We start from the raw sequence: 17162 nt of genomic DNA on the forward strand, positions 1-17162 counted from the left end.
AAGTATATAGAAATATGTGTAATGTTGTTTAAAAATTAAAAATATGTGTTTAAATACATGTATCAAACATGCCTGAAATTACCAAAATTACTGATGTTTTGCTTTAATTTAAATTTAAAATTAATTTTATTACTTTATTTTCTAAAAAAAACGATAATTAAAAAAAATCCAAAAATTAAAAAAAAAAAAAAAAAATTCCCCTTGTACGGTAACAAACACCCTCCCCGTAAAATAAATAAATAAATAAAAAGAAGAAGAGAAACCCACCCTTTACCCGACTGAGAGGGAGGAGGAGTTTGCTACGAGTAGGTAGTAGAACACGTTCCAAGCCGTTTCCCACGTGGCCAATGCCCATTGGTCTCAACATCCAACTGGACTGAAGCCCACTAAAACTGTGTATACACTCTAGCCTTCCCCCAAAACCCCTCTTCTCAATCACTGTGAAAACACACACATACAAAATACAATACAAACAACAACGAAGCCCAAACCCTATCAGTATTCAGTATCACCACCGAGTTGGCGAGTTCACTCCGATTCTCCTCTCACTCGGTAAATTTTTCTCTTTCGCTCCTTTGTTTTCCTCACAACATTTCATTTTCCCTAAATACTTTCCTTCTTCTTTTGGAATTTTCTGTCCAAACTAACGGAGCCTAAGCCCTTAGGGTTTTAAATTCGTAATTTATGTGTTTTTTTTTTTCCATTAGATCGTCATCACAAGAGCAGGCACAGATCTCAATCACCTCAACCAGCTGCTGATTCCAGAGATCGTGACGAGGTGTCTGTGATATCCACCCCTTCAAATGTCTTTCCTCATTTAGTTGTTTTCTTATGATATTTTCCACTTCAGGAAAACCAATGCAAGAATTTTTTTTGCTTTTCATTGTAAGATGGCAAAAGTTATTTTGCAGATGACCCTTGATTCCTGAACATTCGTTTTCATGGGTCATCACAAAACTCATTATATTACTATTTATATGTTGACTTTTTTAGGGATACTACCTGTATAATTTAGATCTGAGTTGAACTCATGCTCTTGTGGACTTCAATTCATAGTAAGGAGCAATTACTGTGTTACTAGTAGACTATATAGGACCTTCTAGTCAGTTGGATGATGTCACCTGATTTTATGAATGGATAGTTTTTGTTCCCCAATCTAACTACCCACAAGAAGGTAGGCAATTGGGAGAGATTGTAAAGAAAATAGGATTAAAGTAGAAGCATGCCTGTTATACTGAAAGGTTTAATGGTGCCTTAATTTTTTTTGTTGTGAAACTAGGAAATAATATTTTATCATAAATGTAATTCATATTAGAACAAGTTTAATGAGTTCAAATTGGAAACATTAAATTAGAGTTTCCAGATTAATTTCAGCTTGACCTCTGAGCTGTAAATTTATTTATTCTTTTAATTTTGACATGCATTTCTCCGATGCTCATAGTCATAGGTCAAAACTAAATTTAACAATCAAAGTATTTCGGAAATTATGATTCTTGATTTTTGAGCGTATGATTAGTTATGCATATTTGTGGATAGTGTTTTTCTTTGCATTTTTATAAAGTGACTGACTGGGATATCATTGGTTAAACCTTTTCAGGTGACAGACTTAAGAGGATCTGAAGAGCGGTAAGCTGCTGATGAATTGCAAACTCTTCACTTAGCTTCAATAAGGAACTTGTTATCTCTAGTTTAGAGTTTACTTTTGTGGAAACATTAATGATATAAGGTGAGGAATTTAAAAAATAATAATAAAAATAAAAGTAGAAAACAAAGAAGTCACTTATGATGTCCAAAGTAATCTTGTAACTTGGTATTTTAGCCATATTATATACTTTAGGTGTATGTTGATTGGTACAGTCCATTGGAATCATTATGTTGTTACCAAGGTGTAGGGCCAGCTTTTTCAAAAATGACAAAGTTTAACTACAAAATTTGTTGTAGTCTTAGGTAACAATCTTATTCAATATCTTTTTATTAGAGGTGAATTTTGACAAATCCACCATTGGATGACATATTCTTTTTATATTCTCCATACTTGCAAAATTTCTAGAAAATTAAAGATCAATAGTTATGTCATCAATAAATTATTTAAATTGCAAGTTTTTGTAATTTAAAATTATGCATAAAATATTAACTTATAGATCATATAGTAAATAATATCCAATTGACACAAAATTTTATATGCATACAAAGAGCGTAAAAAAACATGAAATTCAACGGTTAGATTTTTAAAATATGTACTAATATTTATTTTATTGAGTAAGATTGTAGCCTAATGCTACAATCAATTTTGTAGTTAAACTTTATCCTTTCATAAATGCTTTTGCTTCCAAAAAGCAGAGGCTACCCTGCAACCTTTGGTATTTAGTTACTTTCATAGTGGGTTTAGGAAGATTTTAAAGAAGCAGCACACTGCCGAGATTCTCTCATTCCTAAATCTTGAAAAGCTGCAGCCTGACCAACCTGCCCCATTTTATTGACTAAGCTTTCATCAGTTTATGATGTGATGGAAATGTTGAATTTTGCATTGGAGTAATGCCATCTTTTCCTTGTATTTGTGATGTATTTATTCTTTTTAAATTGATGTAGAAAGAAAAGGAATTTATGCATAGTGTTCCCTGTTATGTGAAATTTTCAGTTTCATCATCATAGTTATGTCTTAAACCCTTGGTTCTGGATTTCAGCTCTCTCTTTCCCTGCCAACAAGGGACAAGCGTCATGTATAGTTGATAAACAATAAAATTAATAAAAATCACAGCAGCTGCAAATAACAGAAAGAATAAATTTATGAAATGAGATTTTACAAGAATTTTGAAGGATTTGGCTTCAAAAGAAAAAGAACTTTCTGAAGCAAATCTTAAGAATCACTTAACTGATGTCCTTAAAAAAAAAATGTAAAGTAAGAGATGTAATTTGCTGCTCTGTAGTTCAAGGATCTGAGTTTGCTTCAATTGCACCAAAAATGCCTTTTGAATTTCACCTTTTAGCATAAGTAAATTAAATCTGAGTTAATAGACTTAACTTTGTCTTTGTTTACTTTTCTTTTTCTTTTTTATTCTTTCATCTTTCTCAAGATTAAGAGTGCACTACTATTATTGAAATCAGTCTTTGATGCTGAGAGTGCAAGGAAATATTTATTTATATATTCTTATATAATTTTCATGTCAATTGTATTTTTATTGATCAATTATATTTAAGTTATTAGTAGTTAATTTGGTTATTCGTATTGTATTAAATTCTTAGAGTCCTCTTTCTTGCTTAGTGCTGACTGCTGGCACCAAGCAGGCTTTGGTGTTGACAGTTGTCTATCTTTTATTCATTGTCTTGGTTTTGGTTTTGGTCTTGCCCTGCGTCAGCCTTGACATAGCTTTTGACTGGTGGTTGCTTGCTGCTTGTGCAGGAATAATGAGAATGATTCAGTAGCTAAGATGAAGGCTGCCCAGGAGGCCTTGGAAGCAAAGGAAAAGGTATCATTTAGCTTGGTTATTGCTTTTTGTCATAATGCCAAGATTATGGTTTATCTTTTGGTTATCTATGCTAACTTACCCTGTTGACCTGAACACAAGTTGTGGCCAAAGCAGGTCTTTGTTATCCTTAAATTCTGAGCAGTCTTATCACGGTGCAAAGTTTGTTGTTTTAAATGGGTAAAGGCCAATGGCCTATAGGGCAACCAGCATGTCCACCCCTTGGGTGGGGCACATCTGGGGGTTGAATCCTCCCAACCCCTTACCTAGCNCCCCGTAAAATAAATAAATAAATAAAAAGAAGAAGAGAAACCCACCCTTTACCCGACTGAGAGGGAGGAGGAGTTTGCTACGAGTAGGTAGTAGAACACGTTCCAAGCCGTTTCCCACGTGGCCAATGCCCATTGGTCTCAACATCCAACTGGACTGAAGCCCACTAAAACTGTGTATACACTCTAGCCTTCCCCCAAAACCCCTCTTCTCAATCACTGTGAAAACACACACATACAAAATACAATACAAACAACAACGAAGCCCAAACCCTATCAGTATTCAGTATCACCACCGAGTTGGCGAGTTCACTCCGATTCTCCTCTCACTCGGTAAATTTTTCTCTTTCGCTCCTTTGTTTTCCTCACAACATTTCATTTTCCCTAAATACTTTCCTTCTTCTTTTGGAATTTTCTGTCCAAACTAACGGAGCCTAAGCCCTTAGGGTTTTAAATTCGTAATTTATGTGTTTTTTTTTTTCCGACATTGGGGATGAGAGAATGAATGTAGGGTAATATTCAAAATGAATTTTGAGGTTATTTGTTTTATAATTTCATTTTACAGTGATTTTAGAAATGTAGTGATGGATTAGTTAGGTCTTAGTTCAACTTTATGGCTTAGGTGATGTAAGCCCACATAATTATGATTTTGTTTTCGAAAGCAAAATGATTGATAACTTTAGCTAACAACCAATGTGCAATGGAAAATAGTGTGTTCAAAATTTTGGAAATATATACTTTTGGGGTTCTTTTTTTTTGAGTTGAAACTTAATAGTGTACCCAATGCACAAAGCTTCAATTGTGTGTTGGAAACTTATGTTATGTATGTGTCATGTTGTTTTGATGGGTAATGGTTGAATTTATGTGACTTTATGTTGAACTTATTTTCAGTAGGTAGTACATTGTGGATCAAGTATGGGGCGTGATGTATCCAATCATTCAGAATCTCAGTTAGGGGCGGACGTCTCCTCATAGGAGGAGTCCATCTCGAAGAGAAAGATCACCCACCCGACATAGGAGTTCCCACAGAAATGGTTGGAGGCAAGAGAGAAACATTCTGGTCGTGCCAAGTCCAAAAAAAAGGGTAAAGGATATGCATCGCTTAATCATTGTTATGTTTATTGCAGCAAAAACCTTCATTCGAGTTATCAGGAAAGCTTGCTGCAGAAACCAATAGAGTCAAAGGTGATTTTTTATTTCCTAGAATTTGATACACTATTCACATTGTGTTGTTTGCTTGGTAGCGAAGGACTTTCTGATTCAATTGTTCAATTGGATGTAAAAATGGTTTTTACCTTAAATTTTTTATCCTTTTCTAAGTGGGTGTTACTTTGTCAGGTGTGACACTTCTGTTCAATGAACCCCCAGAGGCTCGAAAACCTGATGTAAGATGGCGACTTTATGTTTTCAAGGGTGGCGAAGTGCTGAATGGTAAGTCTTATATAGCTTATATATGCAAGTTTCCAAGTGCTCTCTCCTTGTTCTTGCTTCCCTTCTTGCACCATAAGATACTTATTTTGTTCCGAACAGAAATGTGTCATTTTCTTGGTTGGGCAGGTTTTCAGTTTTAGTCACTTAAAGTCGAGTAATTCTTAGGTACTCTCGGAGCACAAAGAATAGTGCTCCCTCCTCTCACATTTACGGTAGGGTCCACTCATTAAATTCATGATGGGGTCCACCATAAATGTGAGAGGAGAGAGCACCATTTCTCCGTGCTCCAGGATTCTCTAAGAATTTTCCCTTAAAGTTATCAAGGTTTGAAAATTCTCTCGAAATATTTTAAAATGTCCTTCCTGCCCCCACTCGGGGGGTGCTTCAGCGGTAAGAGAGAGTTCTTGGACTAACTGTAAACCCAGAAGTCTCTAATTCAACTCCTAGCTGAGGCATTTTGCAATCTACCCAATGCCTGCTCAATGGGGGTGTGTAGGCATCTGGGGTTTGCCCCTCAGGGGTGGGGTGGTCCCACTGGCCCATACCTTGAGGGGGTTCCTTGTCATAAAAAATAAATAAAAAAAATAAAAAAAGTCCTTCCTGTGGATGAGACATAATAGCAATCACTAAAATTTTTTATAATTATATTCTCATAATTAAGGGAACATCTATATTGAAAATTATCTTTTTTTATTATTTTTTTATAAACGGAAAGCACATGTATGTATCTTATACTACTAACATCTGTGAAATGGGGTTAAACTTCATTATTTAAAATTGTAACTAAAAAAAAAATCTTTTCCCTAAGAAGATAGTTATATGACTGGTCAATTTTAGTTTCTCCTAGCCTTAAAGGATTAATCCTTTATTCCATTTTCTTTTCAATGACAACTTTGTGTTTGATGATGTTCCATATGATGCAAGCACATTTTTTCATTAAGATATTTTCTTGTTTTGCATGTAATAAGTCCTTTCATTCTTCTTGCATTATTAATTTATGTTTGTGATAAATATTCTTATTGATCAAAAAAAGTTTTTATAGTTCCTTGTAATATTTATGCGCTCTAAGAAGTTCACATCTTCAACAGAACCCCTTTATATACATCGTCAAAGTTGTTATCTTTTTGGGAGGGAACGGAGGGTGGCAGACATTCCAACAGACCACCCATCCTGCAGCAAGCAACATGCTGTTATTCAATTCAGGTATATTCATATTCAGCAGTTTCATATTTTTAATCGGCATTTTTGAACACTGTTTTAACTTTTGCCCCCTAAATTGTCAGACAAGTGGAAAAGGAGCAACCTGATGGTACAGTATCAAGGCAAGTAAGGTAAGACTAAAACTGAAAACTGATTTGTGATTACTTTAACTCATTGGATAGAGATTTTTTTTTGGTAATCGGAATATCTTCAATCTAATATCTAAGGGCCTTTTTTTTTTTACCATGGCAGGCCTTACTTAATGGACCTTGGAAGCACAAATAAAACTTATATTAATGTAAGTTGCTCATATTGTTTTCTTGTTTCCATTTCTTTATATATATATATATATATATTGTTTCTTGTTTTTTTGGTGTAAATAGTGTTAACTAATTGAAATTCACTCGTCTTTTATAGCAATTTTGTGTAACATGTTCTCTTGTGTTTGCAGGATAATGCTGTTGAACCTCAACGCTATTATGAACTTATAGAAAAAGACACTGTTAGATTTGGTAATAGTAGGTAGGCCACTAATTAACATTTAATATATGCTTTTGATCACATTTAGTATTATTTTATTCAATTTGATGATGAAATTTGCAATTGAATGTGAATGTATGTTTTAATGTGTTAGGTTTGTGACTTGATTTTTTTCAACATGATTTGATATTTTCATAAAAACACGTTATACTTTTTTGCCCCCATTTCTAAGATGGTCCAAATAAAGAGTTCATCCATTTTCATGTAAGATTTGTAATCTCTACAACTTTCTTTTTTTTTTTTTTTTTTCTTTTTTTTTTTTTTTTCTTTTTTTTTTTTTTTTTTTTTCTAATTGAAGGAAAACATTGGTTCCCCCCCCCCCCCCCCCCGGGTTTTTCTTCCGTATTTAGTAATAGGAACATAGTCTGCTGAATAGATTAAGGTGGAAAAGGTAACTCCTGTGTCTAGATGTGGTGATGTTCTTTGAAATATTCAGGTAATTCTTGGTCTAAATATGGGTTGTTGTGACTTGTGACTCTCATACTGTCAGCTCTTTTGAGTCTCTTCAACAATATCAAGTCATCTATTCGTATTTGTACCCGGGGAAGTATGAAATTTCAGCTGTAGGTTTGTGGTTTTACTATGGACTATCCAATAACTGTAAGCTAACAAATCTTGTTTTGGTTTGCATTTGGATTTTTATCACAGAAGCTGGGTGGGTGTTGATGGAAAATTCAAACCGTAAAAAAGAGGGGGGATATTGAAATTGAGATGTCTGTGATCACAGCTAATTAATTGAGTGGAATCTAAAAACATGTAAAGTTCAAGTGATGAATTATGATGCTCCCTTTAAATGTAATGCAGCCCATCTTTCTCACATTCACACAACAAAGTTGGGGTTTGTTCTTGAAAGTAAAGAAAAGGGAAGTAAAACTTAGTTCATCGCATGTCAAATCCTATATAATATTGTGCAGCATGAGGGTACCTGAGTTGAGTGTTATTTTATCATTGGAGTTCATCCAAGCAGAAAAAAATTATTTGCAATGGTTCTAATAACAAATAGTACTGTTTGTTTGCAAACGGTTGTTTTCTTATGGGATTGATGAGTTTCATTTTTCATTTAGTAGTTATATTGGTAGTTTTGGACTTGTAAAGGAACTCCTGATTTCCTTCACCTTAAATTTTAGGGGTTTGATTTTCTTAGAAGATGAATTTGGTCATATTGTTATGTAAAACCAGAGGAATAAGGATATTTGGAAAATGTTGAATACATTTCGTTTTTGTTGCTTAAGCAAAGTTGAATCTTTCTTGGCCATAGGATAACATAAAGATTTATGGTGTTAATTATAAGCAATAATTTGTTTCCTAGAAAAAAGGTTCCTATCGCCTTTATAAGAGATAAAGATAGCAATTCTTGTGGCTTTTCAGCCAAAGGAATTCTTTCCGTGATGACCCCAAAAGCATGTTTTTCTTGTAAACAGTGAGCACTTGTTTCCAGAAACCTTTGTAGGTTCAATCTACCCCTCCCTTCTCTTCCTTTTCTTCCAGAACTGGTTTTTCCTGTGACCTTATTTGTGTGTGCGGTTATGAGTTATGACAGTTTTAATCGTTTTCTTGTTCAGAAATTTTATTTTTTTTATAGAAAGAAGTAACTAGAATGAGCAGCTTCGGAATATGTAAAGACTGGATAAAAGAGTGTTGAGCTCTTTATATTGGATTCTGATGTGTGAATAAGTTTGAGCATTTCTGCCTGATAGGCCTGCTTGTGAATAATCTTACTGTGTACTAAAAAAAAAAAAAAAAAAAACCAATCAAAGTAGAACTATTTTGTGAAGCAAATTTTCAAAATTAGTACATATTTATTGGGAGACCTTTGGTGGTGGTTGGAAAATTGATGTATTCATTGGCTGTCAAGTGAGTATTGTATTGAACTGTGAGAATTTTTTTAGAATCACTACACTTAAGAATTTCTTGTGTTCTGCTGCTGTTATGATTTCTTGACCTTACTGTATTAATCTGAATAGTTAATGTCGCATCATTTTAATTTGTTTATATATATATTGGTTTTTGTAGCCGAGAGTATGTACTACTGCACGAGGAATCAGCCCAGTGATGGGCAAATTTTGGCTACTCCAATGTGCCTCCTTTCAACATGAGGAACATATTGATTCGTTGAAGTGTGGGAACTATTTAAAGTGTATTTGTGCTGCGTTATCTACGGGTGCAATTCAGTTTGATTATCTTTTTGCCAATGGTGCTGGAAGGAACGGTTTAAATGGCTTATGACATGTATCTTCATTTACAAATTATGGAAGACAGTATTTTTGTGGCAGTCTCACTTGAGTCAATCTTTCTTCATTTTACATTTCTTTTTGTCAGATCCTATTACTCTGTTGATTAGGACTTACGCTGCTAGGCGTATAGCTCAAATGATCACATGCTCCAGGATTTTTGGAAGTAGGATGACAACTGAGTGAGGTTGGATCAGAGTTTTCCTCAGATTTCCTGATCCAATGTGCTATACTGATGTTGAATTTCTCTTTCAGCCTTAACCCCCCTAATTTTCCCTTTTAATTATTGATAAGTTGCATATGCACTTAACTGAATTTTGAAATTATGATTAGGACCTCATCCTTCTCATTCTTTTAGGGAGAAAATAAGTGTCACTTGGGAGAAGTGCTATTTGAGTCTCAATCCATGTTCAGCGGTTTACCACAAAAGAAAAGCCATTCGATGAATTTGATACTACAGACTAGTAAGGACCTCCGTTCAAAGATTTATTTGACAAATTTGAGGCAATTAGCGATCACAATAGAGGATCTCCTAGGTACCCACAGACAGCCTCAAATTTTTCACTGCAATGGCTCGAGCTGAGAAAGCAAAAATTGCAATTCCAGAAATTTTGTATTTGCTGAGTAGATTTAAATTGGAAAACGTGTATGGACTATGCACAACTTTTAAAATTTTAGCATTCATGTGATTAGTGGTTATAACAAAATATTGAATCTCAATCCATTTATTATAATTACTTGTTTGATGAATATGGTAGACAAAAAGACTGTAATTGTTATTTATGTTTTAAAAAATAATTATAATTACTTGTCAAGGTCATGGTTGATGGTTCAATAATTAAGCTCTTAATTTGTGGTATATCCCCGTTTACAATATATATGAAATGGCCAGGAGTCTTGTATTTACAAGAGAGTTCAAATTATTGGTAAAAAAAACTCTTTTTTTTTTTTGAGAATCAAATTAGTGGTAAAACTATTTGTTTCATCTTAAGGGGTTTGTTCGTGGTAAGACAAAACGGTGGGTTTGGCAACTTGGCACATGTGACATGTGGTGTACAATACGTAAATTGTGGAATGTGCGTCGGTAGTTGCGTTGGTACATGCAAAATGCATACATCACTTGCATGTTTTGATTTTGACATTTGGCGTATAGTCACTAGTATTTGGACCAAAGTGAGATCAGCTCAGAATTTTTTGTTTTTTGTTTTTGTTTTTGTTTTTTTTTGGAGAATCAGATCAGCTCTGATTTGAATCCAAAAAAGAACGTTTCATTCATTTACGGTTTACCTAAAAGATGTAAGTAAATTCTATCAAAAAAAAAAAAAAAAAGTTAAGTAAAAGAACCCCAAAACTTAAATGAATAAAACAGCTTCTTCCTAGAACACCACCAGCACCGACACCCCAACTTTTATATTTATTTATTTATTTATTTATGGGAACCAACACTACACCAATTAAGCTTTAACTATTTAAAAAATCAAATTAGCGTATACACACATTTATTATTCTTTTGTAACTAATACCTTAAAAAAATTAATAAAATTAGTACTTGTCGAGGTCATGAGTCATGACCCTATAATTAAGTTCTTGATTTGTGGTATATTTCCGTCCAAAAACCACTAAATCGATATGGTACTTAAATATGTGTTTAAATAGGATATAAGAAAAATTCTAGGATCACAACCAATTCCACACCAATTTTCCCAACTATTCAATATGACTAATTGTGAGTGGTGAAAAAAATGTCGTAGATCTTAGTCTCATTATGCCACATAAGATTGTTGTGAAAAATAGGTGTGGAATTAGTTGTGGTCTTAGAATAATTCATAATGTAATCCATATGGTGGATTGTTTACAATCAGGGCCAGCCCTATCACTATGCCAATTAGTCCGTCGCCTAATGCTTCCAAGTGGAACAAGACCCCCAAATTTTAACCAATTGAAATTTTCTATATCTATAAAAGTAATTATTATGCCCAATAGATTAAAAACAAGAGAGTATGTTATGACACAACAAAATATCACAATAGTTTCGCAACATTTCTAAAATAAAGTGCCAACTCACACATTGGGCCCACCACAATCTCTGATTTAAATCTTTTGCTATGTTAATTTAGGGATTTTGTATAATTATTGTGACTTTTTTTGGTGTCCCTAGCATTACTTAAAAGAAATTGTTTATCAAAGGTGCACATAAAAAAATAAAAATAAAAAGGAAAAGGAAAAAAATTAGGAAAGTGTAAGTGGACCACCGTCCACTCATTTCTTTTTAATAAAAATTTATATTTGTAGATTTATATCTATATACTATTTAACAAAAAAATTAATTTAGTTTTCTGAAAAATTAATCACATATCAAAAGGGTTCTCTAGATAATTTGTTACTAGCAATGAACACGATATACAATAAAAAAAAAAAGTAGGTGAAAGTTCAAAAAAAGTTAAAAAAAAAAAATTGATAACTCAAAATGAACAAGAAATTAAATATATAAAAAAAAAAAATAAAAACAAAAATTTCATCTAAACAATTTAGAAGAATAGATTTTAAGTAAAAAAATATTTAATAAAATTTAAATATATAAAAGCCTCAATTTAAATGTCTCATTAGGCCACAAAATCCCTTGAATCGGCCTTGCTTACAATTTTTTTATTGAAGTGCTTATACAAATGAATTCAAATAGGGCCTTCATGATAAAGAATTTTATGGTTTTTACAAAAAAAAAAATTATATAAAAAGACCTAAGAATTACATCATATTTGGCATTAAGCTTTAGATGTTTAATATTGCCAATAAATGAATAAAAGCTTCAAAACTATATTCAATTTGAAGCCCAAATGAGTTATAAGACTAGGGCTGTCCACGGGTCGGGGGGGTCGGGTTTGTGCTCAACCCGCCGGCCGACCCGACCTGATCGAGTGGAGTCTGCATCAACCCGCCGCTGCCGACCGAGAAACTGATTGGGTCGGGTGGATAAGACATCCAATTGGTTTCGGGCGGGTCGGTCGGAGTCAAGATCTGAGATTCCGGCGAGAAAACGGCGAAAAGTCAGTGAGATTTCGCCAGATTTGGAAGAAATCTCACTTGATTCGATGAGTTTTACTAGATTTGGACAAAATATCGCTAGATCTACTTGATAAGTCGCTGAAATATGAAAATTTGTTGCCAGAATCTGAAAATTTGAAGTCGGAATCTGGAAATTTGAGGCCGGAATCTAGAAATATCGCCGGAATCTGGGAAAAACTCGCCAGAATTTGGAAATATCTACCGGAGACTGGAAATTTTGGCTGGAAATTCTTAAACATCGGTCGGATCGGATTTTTCAGGTTTTGGGGGAGGAAAACCGAGACCGACCCGCCGGAGTCGGTTTTTGGAACAAATGACTCGCCTCCGATCGGTGACTTGATCGGGTCGGCCGGTTTCGAATCGGTCGCCGGTCGGGTCCTCTGGGTGGGTCGGTTCTCGGATGGTTCTGGACAAGCCTATATAAGACCCTTGAGTCTTTGCTAATTTTTGATATTTTTATAAGCATAAAAATAGAGAGAAATTATAGGCCCATTTGGTAGCAAAACTTAAAGACTATTTTGTGTAAATTAAATGTTTAAACTGCAGGCCCCACTTTTAAGTTTTGTGTTTGGTAAGGAAACTCTTGTTTGGATATTTAGATAACACTCCTCACTTTAAGTGATTTAAAGAATGTATTTAGAGAACTCTTCAAAGCAATTTTTAGAACTCGAGTAGCAGTATTCGGTGGCATTGTGGTAAATATTGTGAAAAACGTGGGTCCCACCAAAATTGACTTGACATGACAAGTTGATTGCTCCTCTATCTTAGAGATGGCAATTTTTTTCTATCCCGCTTAACCCGCCCTTTCCCGCTTCGCCTTGTATGTAAATTAAATGTTTAAACTGCAGGCCCCACTTTTAAGTTTTGTGTTTGGTAAGGAAACTCTTGTTTGGATATTTAGATAACACTCCTCACTTTAAGTGATTTAAAGAATGTATTTAGAGAACTCTTCAAAGCAATTTTTAGAACTCGAGTAGCAGTATTCGGTGGCATTGTGGTAAATATTGTGAAAAACGTGGGTCCCACCAAAATTGACTTGACATGACAAGTTGATTGCTCCTCTATCTTAGAGATGGCAATTTTTTTCTATCCCGCTTAACCCGCCCTTTCCCGCTTCGCCTTGTGCGGATTTCCCCCGCCTTGCAAAGGTAGTGGGGCGGGGATGGGGCAAGAATTTAGCCCCCCACCACGGGGCAGGTAGACCCATCCCTGCCCCGCCCCTCCCCATCCTCGCCTCGCTATGCATTACTAAGGGTTATAATTGTAAATTTTTTATACCCTAAAACCCTACTATTTAAACAAATATATCAATATTAGCTTATTTTGTTCTACTTAATGTGGTTTTCTACCTTTATTTTGTTATGTGTTATACTGTGAGATTTTTTTAATTTTTTTTTTTTTAATGATTGTCTTGTTAAACACTTGAATATATTATTCAATTTTTTTTAAATATTGATTTGATTTGATGGGATAAATTTAGTTGTAATTTCAAGTATATTTTTATCAATGAAATAGGTTTCATTAAAAAAATGGTACTAGTTGTAGGGCAAATTAAAAAAAAGTAGAGTTTTACAAGGTGAGGTGGGGTTTCGCGGGGCCCCAAGGGGCGGGGATGGGGTGAGAAAGTTTTCCCCGTCATGCGGGGCAGGGCGGGGATTGCTAAACAAAACCATGCGGGGAGGGGACGAAGACCTCATCCTTCGACCTCGCCCTGCCCCGCCACGCCCCATTGCCATCCCTACTCTTTCTCTCTTTATGCTCTCCTTTCACCGACAATGCTCCTCTCTCTCCTTCTTTATACTCTCTTCAATAAAATAAATTATTTTACATGACATGACAAGTTTCTCTCTCTTTAACAAAATAAATTATTTTACACTATTCATGTGAGAGTAATACATGCTTTCCCTAAAAAAATAAATATTCATACCAAATACCCAATTTTGTGGTTTCAGTTTGAAAATAATGTTACAAAAATATGTTACCAAACACATTTTTTTGCATTATAAATATTCAAAAAAATATTTTAGTACACTTTTTAAATCACATGTTTCATATTGTTTTGAAAACCAAAACTACAATTCTCTTCCCAAACATGCCCTATATGTTTTACACCTTTTTTTATTTTTTTTTTAGTTTTAAAGGAAGGTTTTATTTATTTAAGTAAACTATTTATACATATAGAGTACCTTCGTGGGATGCCCAGATACATTAAGTTTCATGCATAATAGTAGTGCACAAAATAGAGACAACTATCATATTCTTCTAAATTGGTCTCTTGTTTGCAAGCCCCTTTCGTCGGTCCATCTAGACAGCTAGTTACTATTGGTTTCGCACAAAAACGTGCTCTAGGAGGATTGTATAGTCACGTCCTACAATTAGAAATCAAAATAGCAATATTTGATGCAAGTACACCATTAGGGATTAACTAATCAAAGTAGTACTACCACCGAGAGGGGTGGCCTGGTGGTTTGGGTATGTGATTGTTGCTATGAGGTCCCTAGTTCCAGCCAGGGTAGGTACCTAGGAAGGAGTGTGAGAATCCTCTTATAGCTAGCCCCTGGCTACCAGCTCTCTCATGGTACTAGGGTGAGGTCTGTGGTCACCTCAGATTACAGTAGTTATGGTTTAATCCAACATTCTCTAGCGGAGGGTGCCCCTATGGTCACGCCCAGGGGGGTGAGTTACAATGGTTACCCTCCCCCCCCCCCCCCACCCCCCCCCCCCCCCCCCCCTTTTTTTTTTTTAAAAAAAAAACTAATCAAAGTAGTACTATTTTGTGAATCAAATTTTCAAAATTAGTACATATTTATTGGGAGACCTTTGGTGGTGGTTAGGCAATAGGTAAAATGTATACATATCAATTTGTGATGAAAACTATGTGCAAGTTGTTACACAATTTGCATGTCCTGATATGGACACATAATGGTCCTACGCAATTCCTTTATTATACCCAATAGATTGAAAAAAATTACTTTATTATACCCAATAGATTAAAAAAAAAAAGAGTAATGTTATAAACACAACAAAATATCACAATAATTTCATAACATTTCTAAATTAACATGTCAACTCACACATTGGGTCCACCACAATATCTAATTTAAATTTTTTGCTATGCTAATTTAGGAATTTTGTATAATTATTGTGTAAAATTAAAAGAAATTGGGTCCATGCATTACTTAAAGAAATTGTTTATCAAAGTCACACATAAAAAAATAAAAATAAAAATAAAAATAGTAAAGTGTAAGTGGACCACCATCCACTAATTTCTTTTTAATAAAAATTTATTTGTAGATTTATTTATATACTAGTTAACGAAAAAAATTAATTAAATTTTCTGAAAAAATAATCATATCTCAACAGTGTTCTCTAGATAATTTGTTACTATATATAATAAAAAAATTAGGTGAAAGTCTCCGCATTTTTTCAAAAAATAAAAAAATAAAAAATTAGATAACTCACAAATGAACAAGAAATTCATTATTAAAAAAAAAAAATTGCTTCTTAACAAATTAGAAGAATGGATTTTAAGTAAAAAATTATTTCATAAAATTTAAATATATAAAAGCCTCAATTTAAATGTCGCCTTAGGCCCCAAAATCCCTTGAACCAGCTTCGTTTATAATTATTGACTTAAGTGCTTATACAAATGAATTCAAATAGGGCCGTAATGATAAAGAGATTTGTGGTTTTTTAACTTTTTTTTATAAAGAATTGAAATATATATATATATATATAAACACCTAAGAATTATATCATTTTTGGCATTAAGCTTAGGTGTTTAATATTGCCAATAAATGAATAAAAATTCAAAACTATATTCAATTTAAGGCCAAAATGAGCTATAAGATCCTGAGTCTTTGTTAAATTTGATATTCTATACACATAAAAATAGAGGAATATTTACGCATTTTACATTTTTTTAGTCGAAAAGGGAAGTTTTATTTATTTAAGTAAACTATTTATACGCAGTGAGCACTCTCGTGGGAGTACACACAATAGAGACAACTATCATATTCTTGGTCTCTTGTTTGCAAGTCATTTTCGTCGGTCCATCTAGGCAGCTAGATACTATTGGTTTCACACAAAAACGAGTCGCGTCCTACAATTAGATATCAAAATAGCAATATTGGATGCAAGTACACCAATGAATGTTAGCCAATCAAAGTAGTACTATTTTGTGAATCAAAATTTCAAAATTAGTACTTATTACCTTCGGTGGTGGTTAGACTTAGACAGTTGGCAAAAGAGTAAAACGCATACACATCAATTCGTGATGAAAACTACGTGCACGTGTACTTTGCAAGTCCTGATATGGACACATATAATGGTTATGGTCCAACACAATTCCCACTGCTTATTCATAACATAACACATGGAGACCAAAGGTGAATGATATCATTGATACGTTATCATCAGAAAAAATCCAAAAACGTTACATTTTTTTTGTTCAAAAAGTGGTCATTATTACCTAACCAAAAAACAGACTCAAAAAAAAAAAAAAAAAACAAAAAACCTTGCCATCAAAAACCCAAATAAGCAAAAAAGGAAGAAGTAAACAACTCTCGTTCATTACTATAATGGCATCAGCTGCTGCCGCCACCACCGCCACCACAACACCAGCCCATTCTTCTTCTATTAGAACTCACCGTTTCAAGCCCTCTATACATTTGCCCTTTAGGTTCCGCAGATTTACGCCCACCTACCCCTCTGCTTCTTCACGCGCTATCTCTTGCACTATCTCCACCCGTGACCCACCGGAGCTCCGAATGGACGACAACGGGTCTTCCACCCCACTCCAGCGACCCGATTCGTTCGGCCGTTTCGGCAAGTTTGGCGGGAAGTACGTCCCCGAAACCCTAATGTACGCCCTCTCCGAGCTCGAGTCTGCTTTCCATGCTCTCGCCGGTGACCACGAATTTCAGGTTCTCTCTTCCATTTCAATTGTGTTTGGTTCACACGCG

At 34.4% G+C, this 17162-nt stretch overlaps 1 protein-coding gene across 1 annotated transcript; it reads left to right on the plus strand.

Annotated features, from left to right (window-relative positions):
• The first annotated feature begins 702 nt into the window (after positions 1–702).
• On the plus strand, positions 703–9209 carry LOC111998919 (FHA domain-containing protein DDL). Its single transcript, XM_065777996.1, has 10 exons — positions 703–778; positions 1598–1626; positions 3401–3467; positions 4861–4918; positions 5072–5164; positions 6253–6367; positions 6448–6495; positions 6617–6662; positions 6816–6876; positions 8918–9209. Exons 3-10 carry the CDS (start codon positions 3429–3431, stop codon positions 8998–9000), a joined length of 543 nt encoding a protein of 180 aa, XP_065634068.1. The 5' UTR covers positions 703–778; positions 1598–1626; positions 3401–3428; the 3' UTR covers positions 9001–9209.
• Positions 9210–17162: the final 7953 nt, after the last annotated feature.

Source organism: Quercus suber, unplaced genomic scaffold, assembly GCF_002906115.3.
Source record: "Quercus suber isolate HL8 unplaced genomic scaffold, Cork oak 2.0 scaffold_171, whole genome shotgun sequence".
Taxonomy (NCBI): domain Eukaryota; kingdom Viridiplantae; phylum Streptophyta; class Magnoliopsida; order Fagales; family Fagaceae; genus Quercus; species Quercus suber.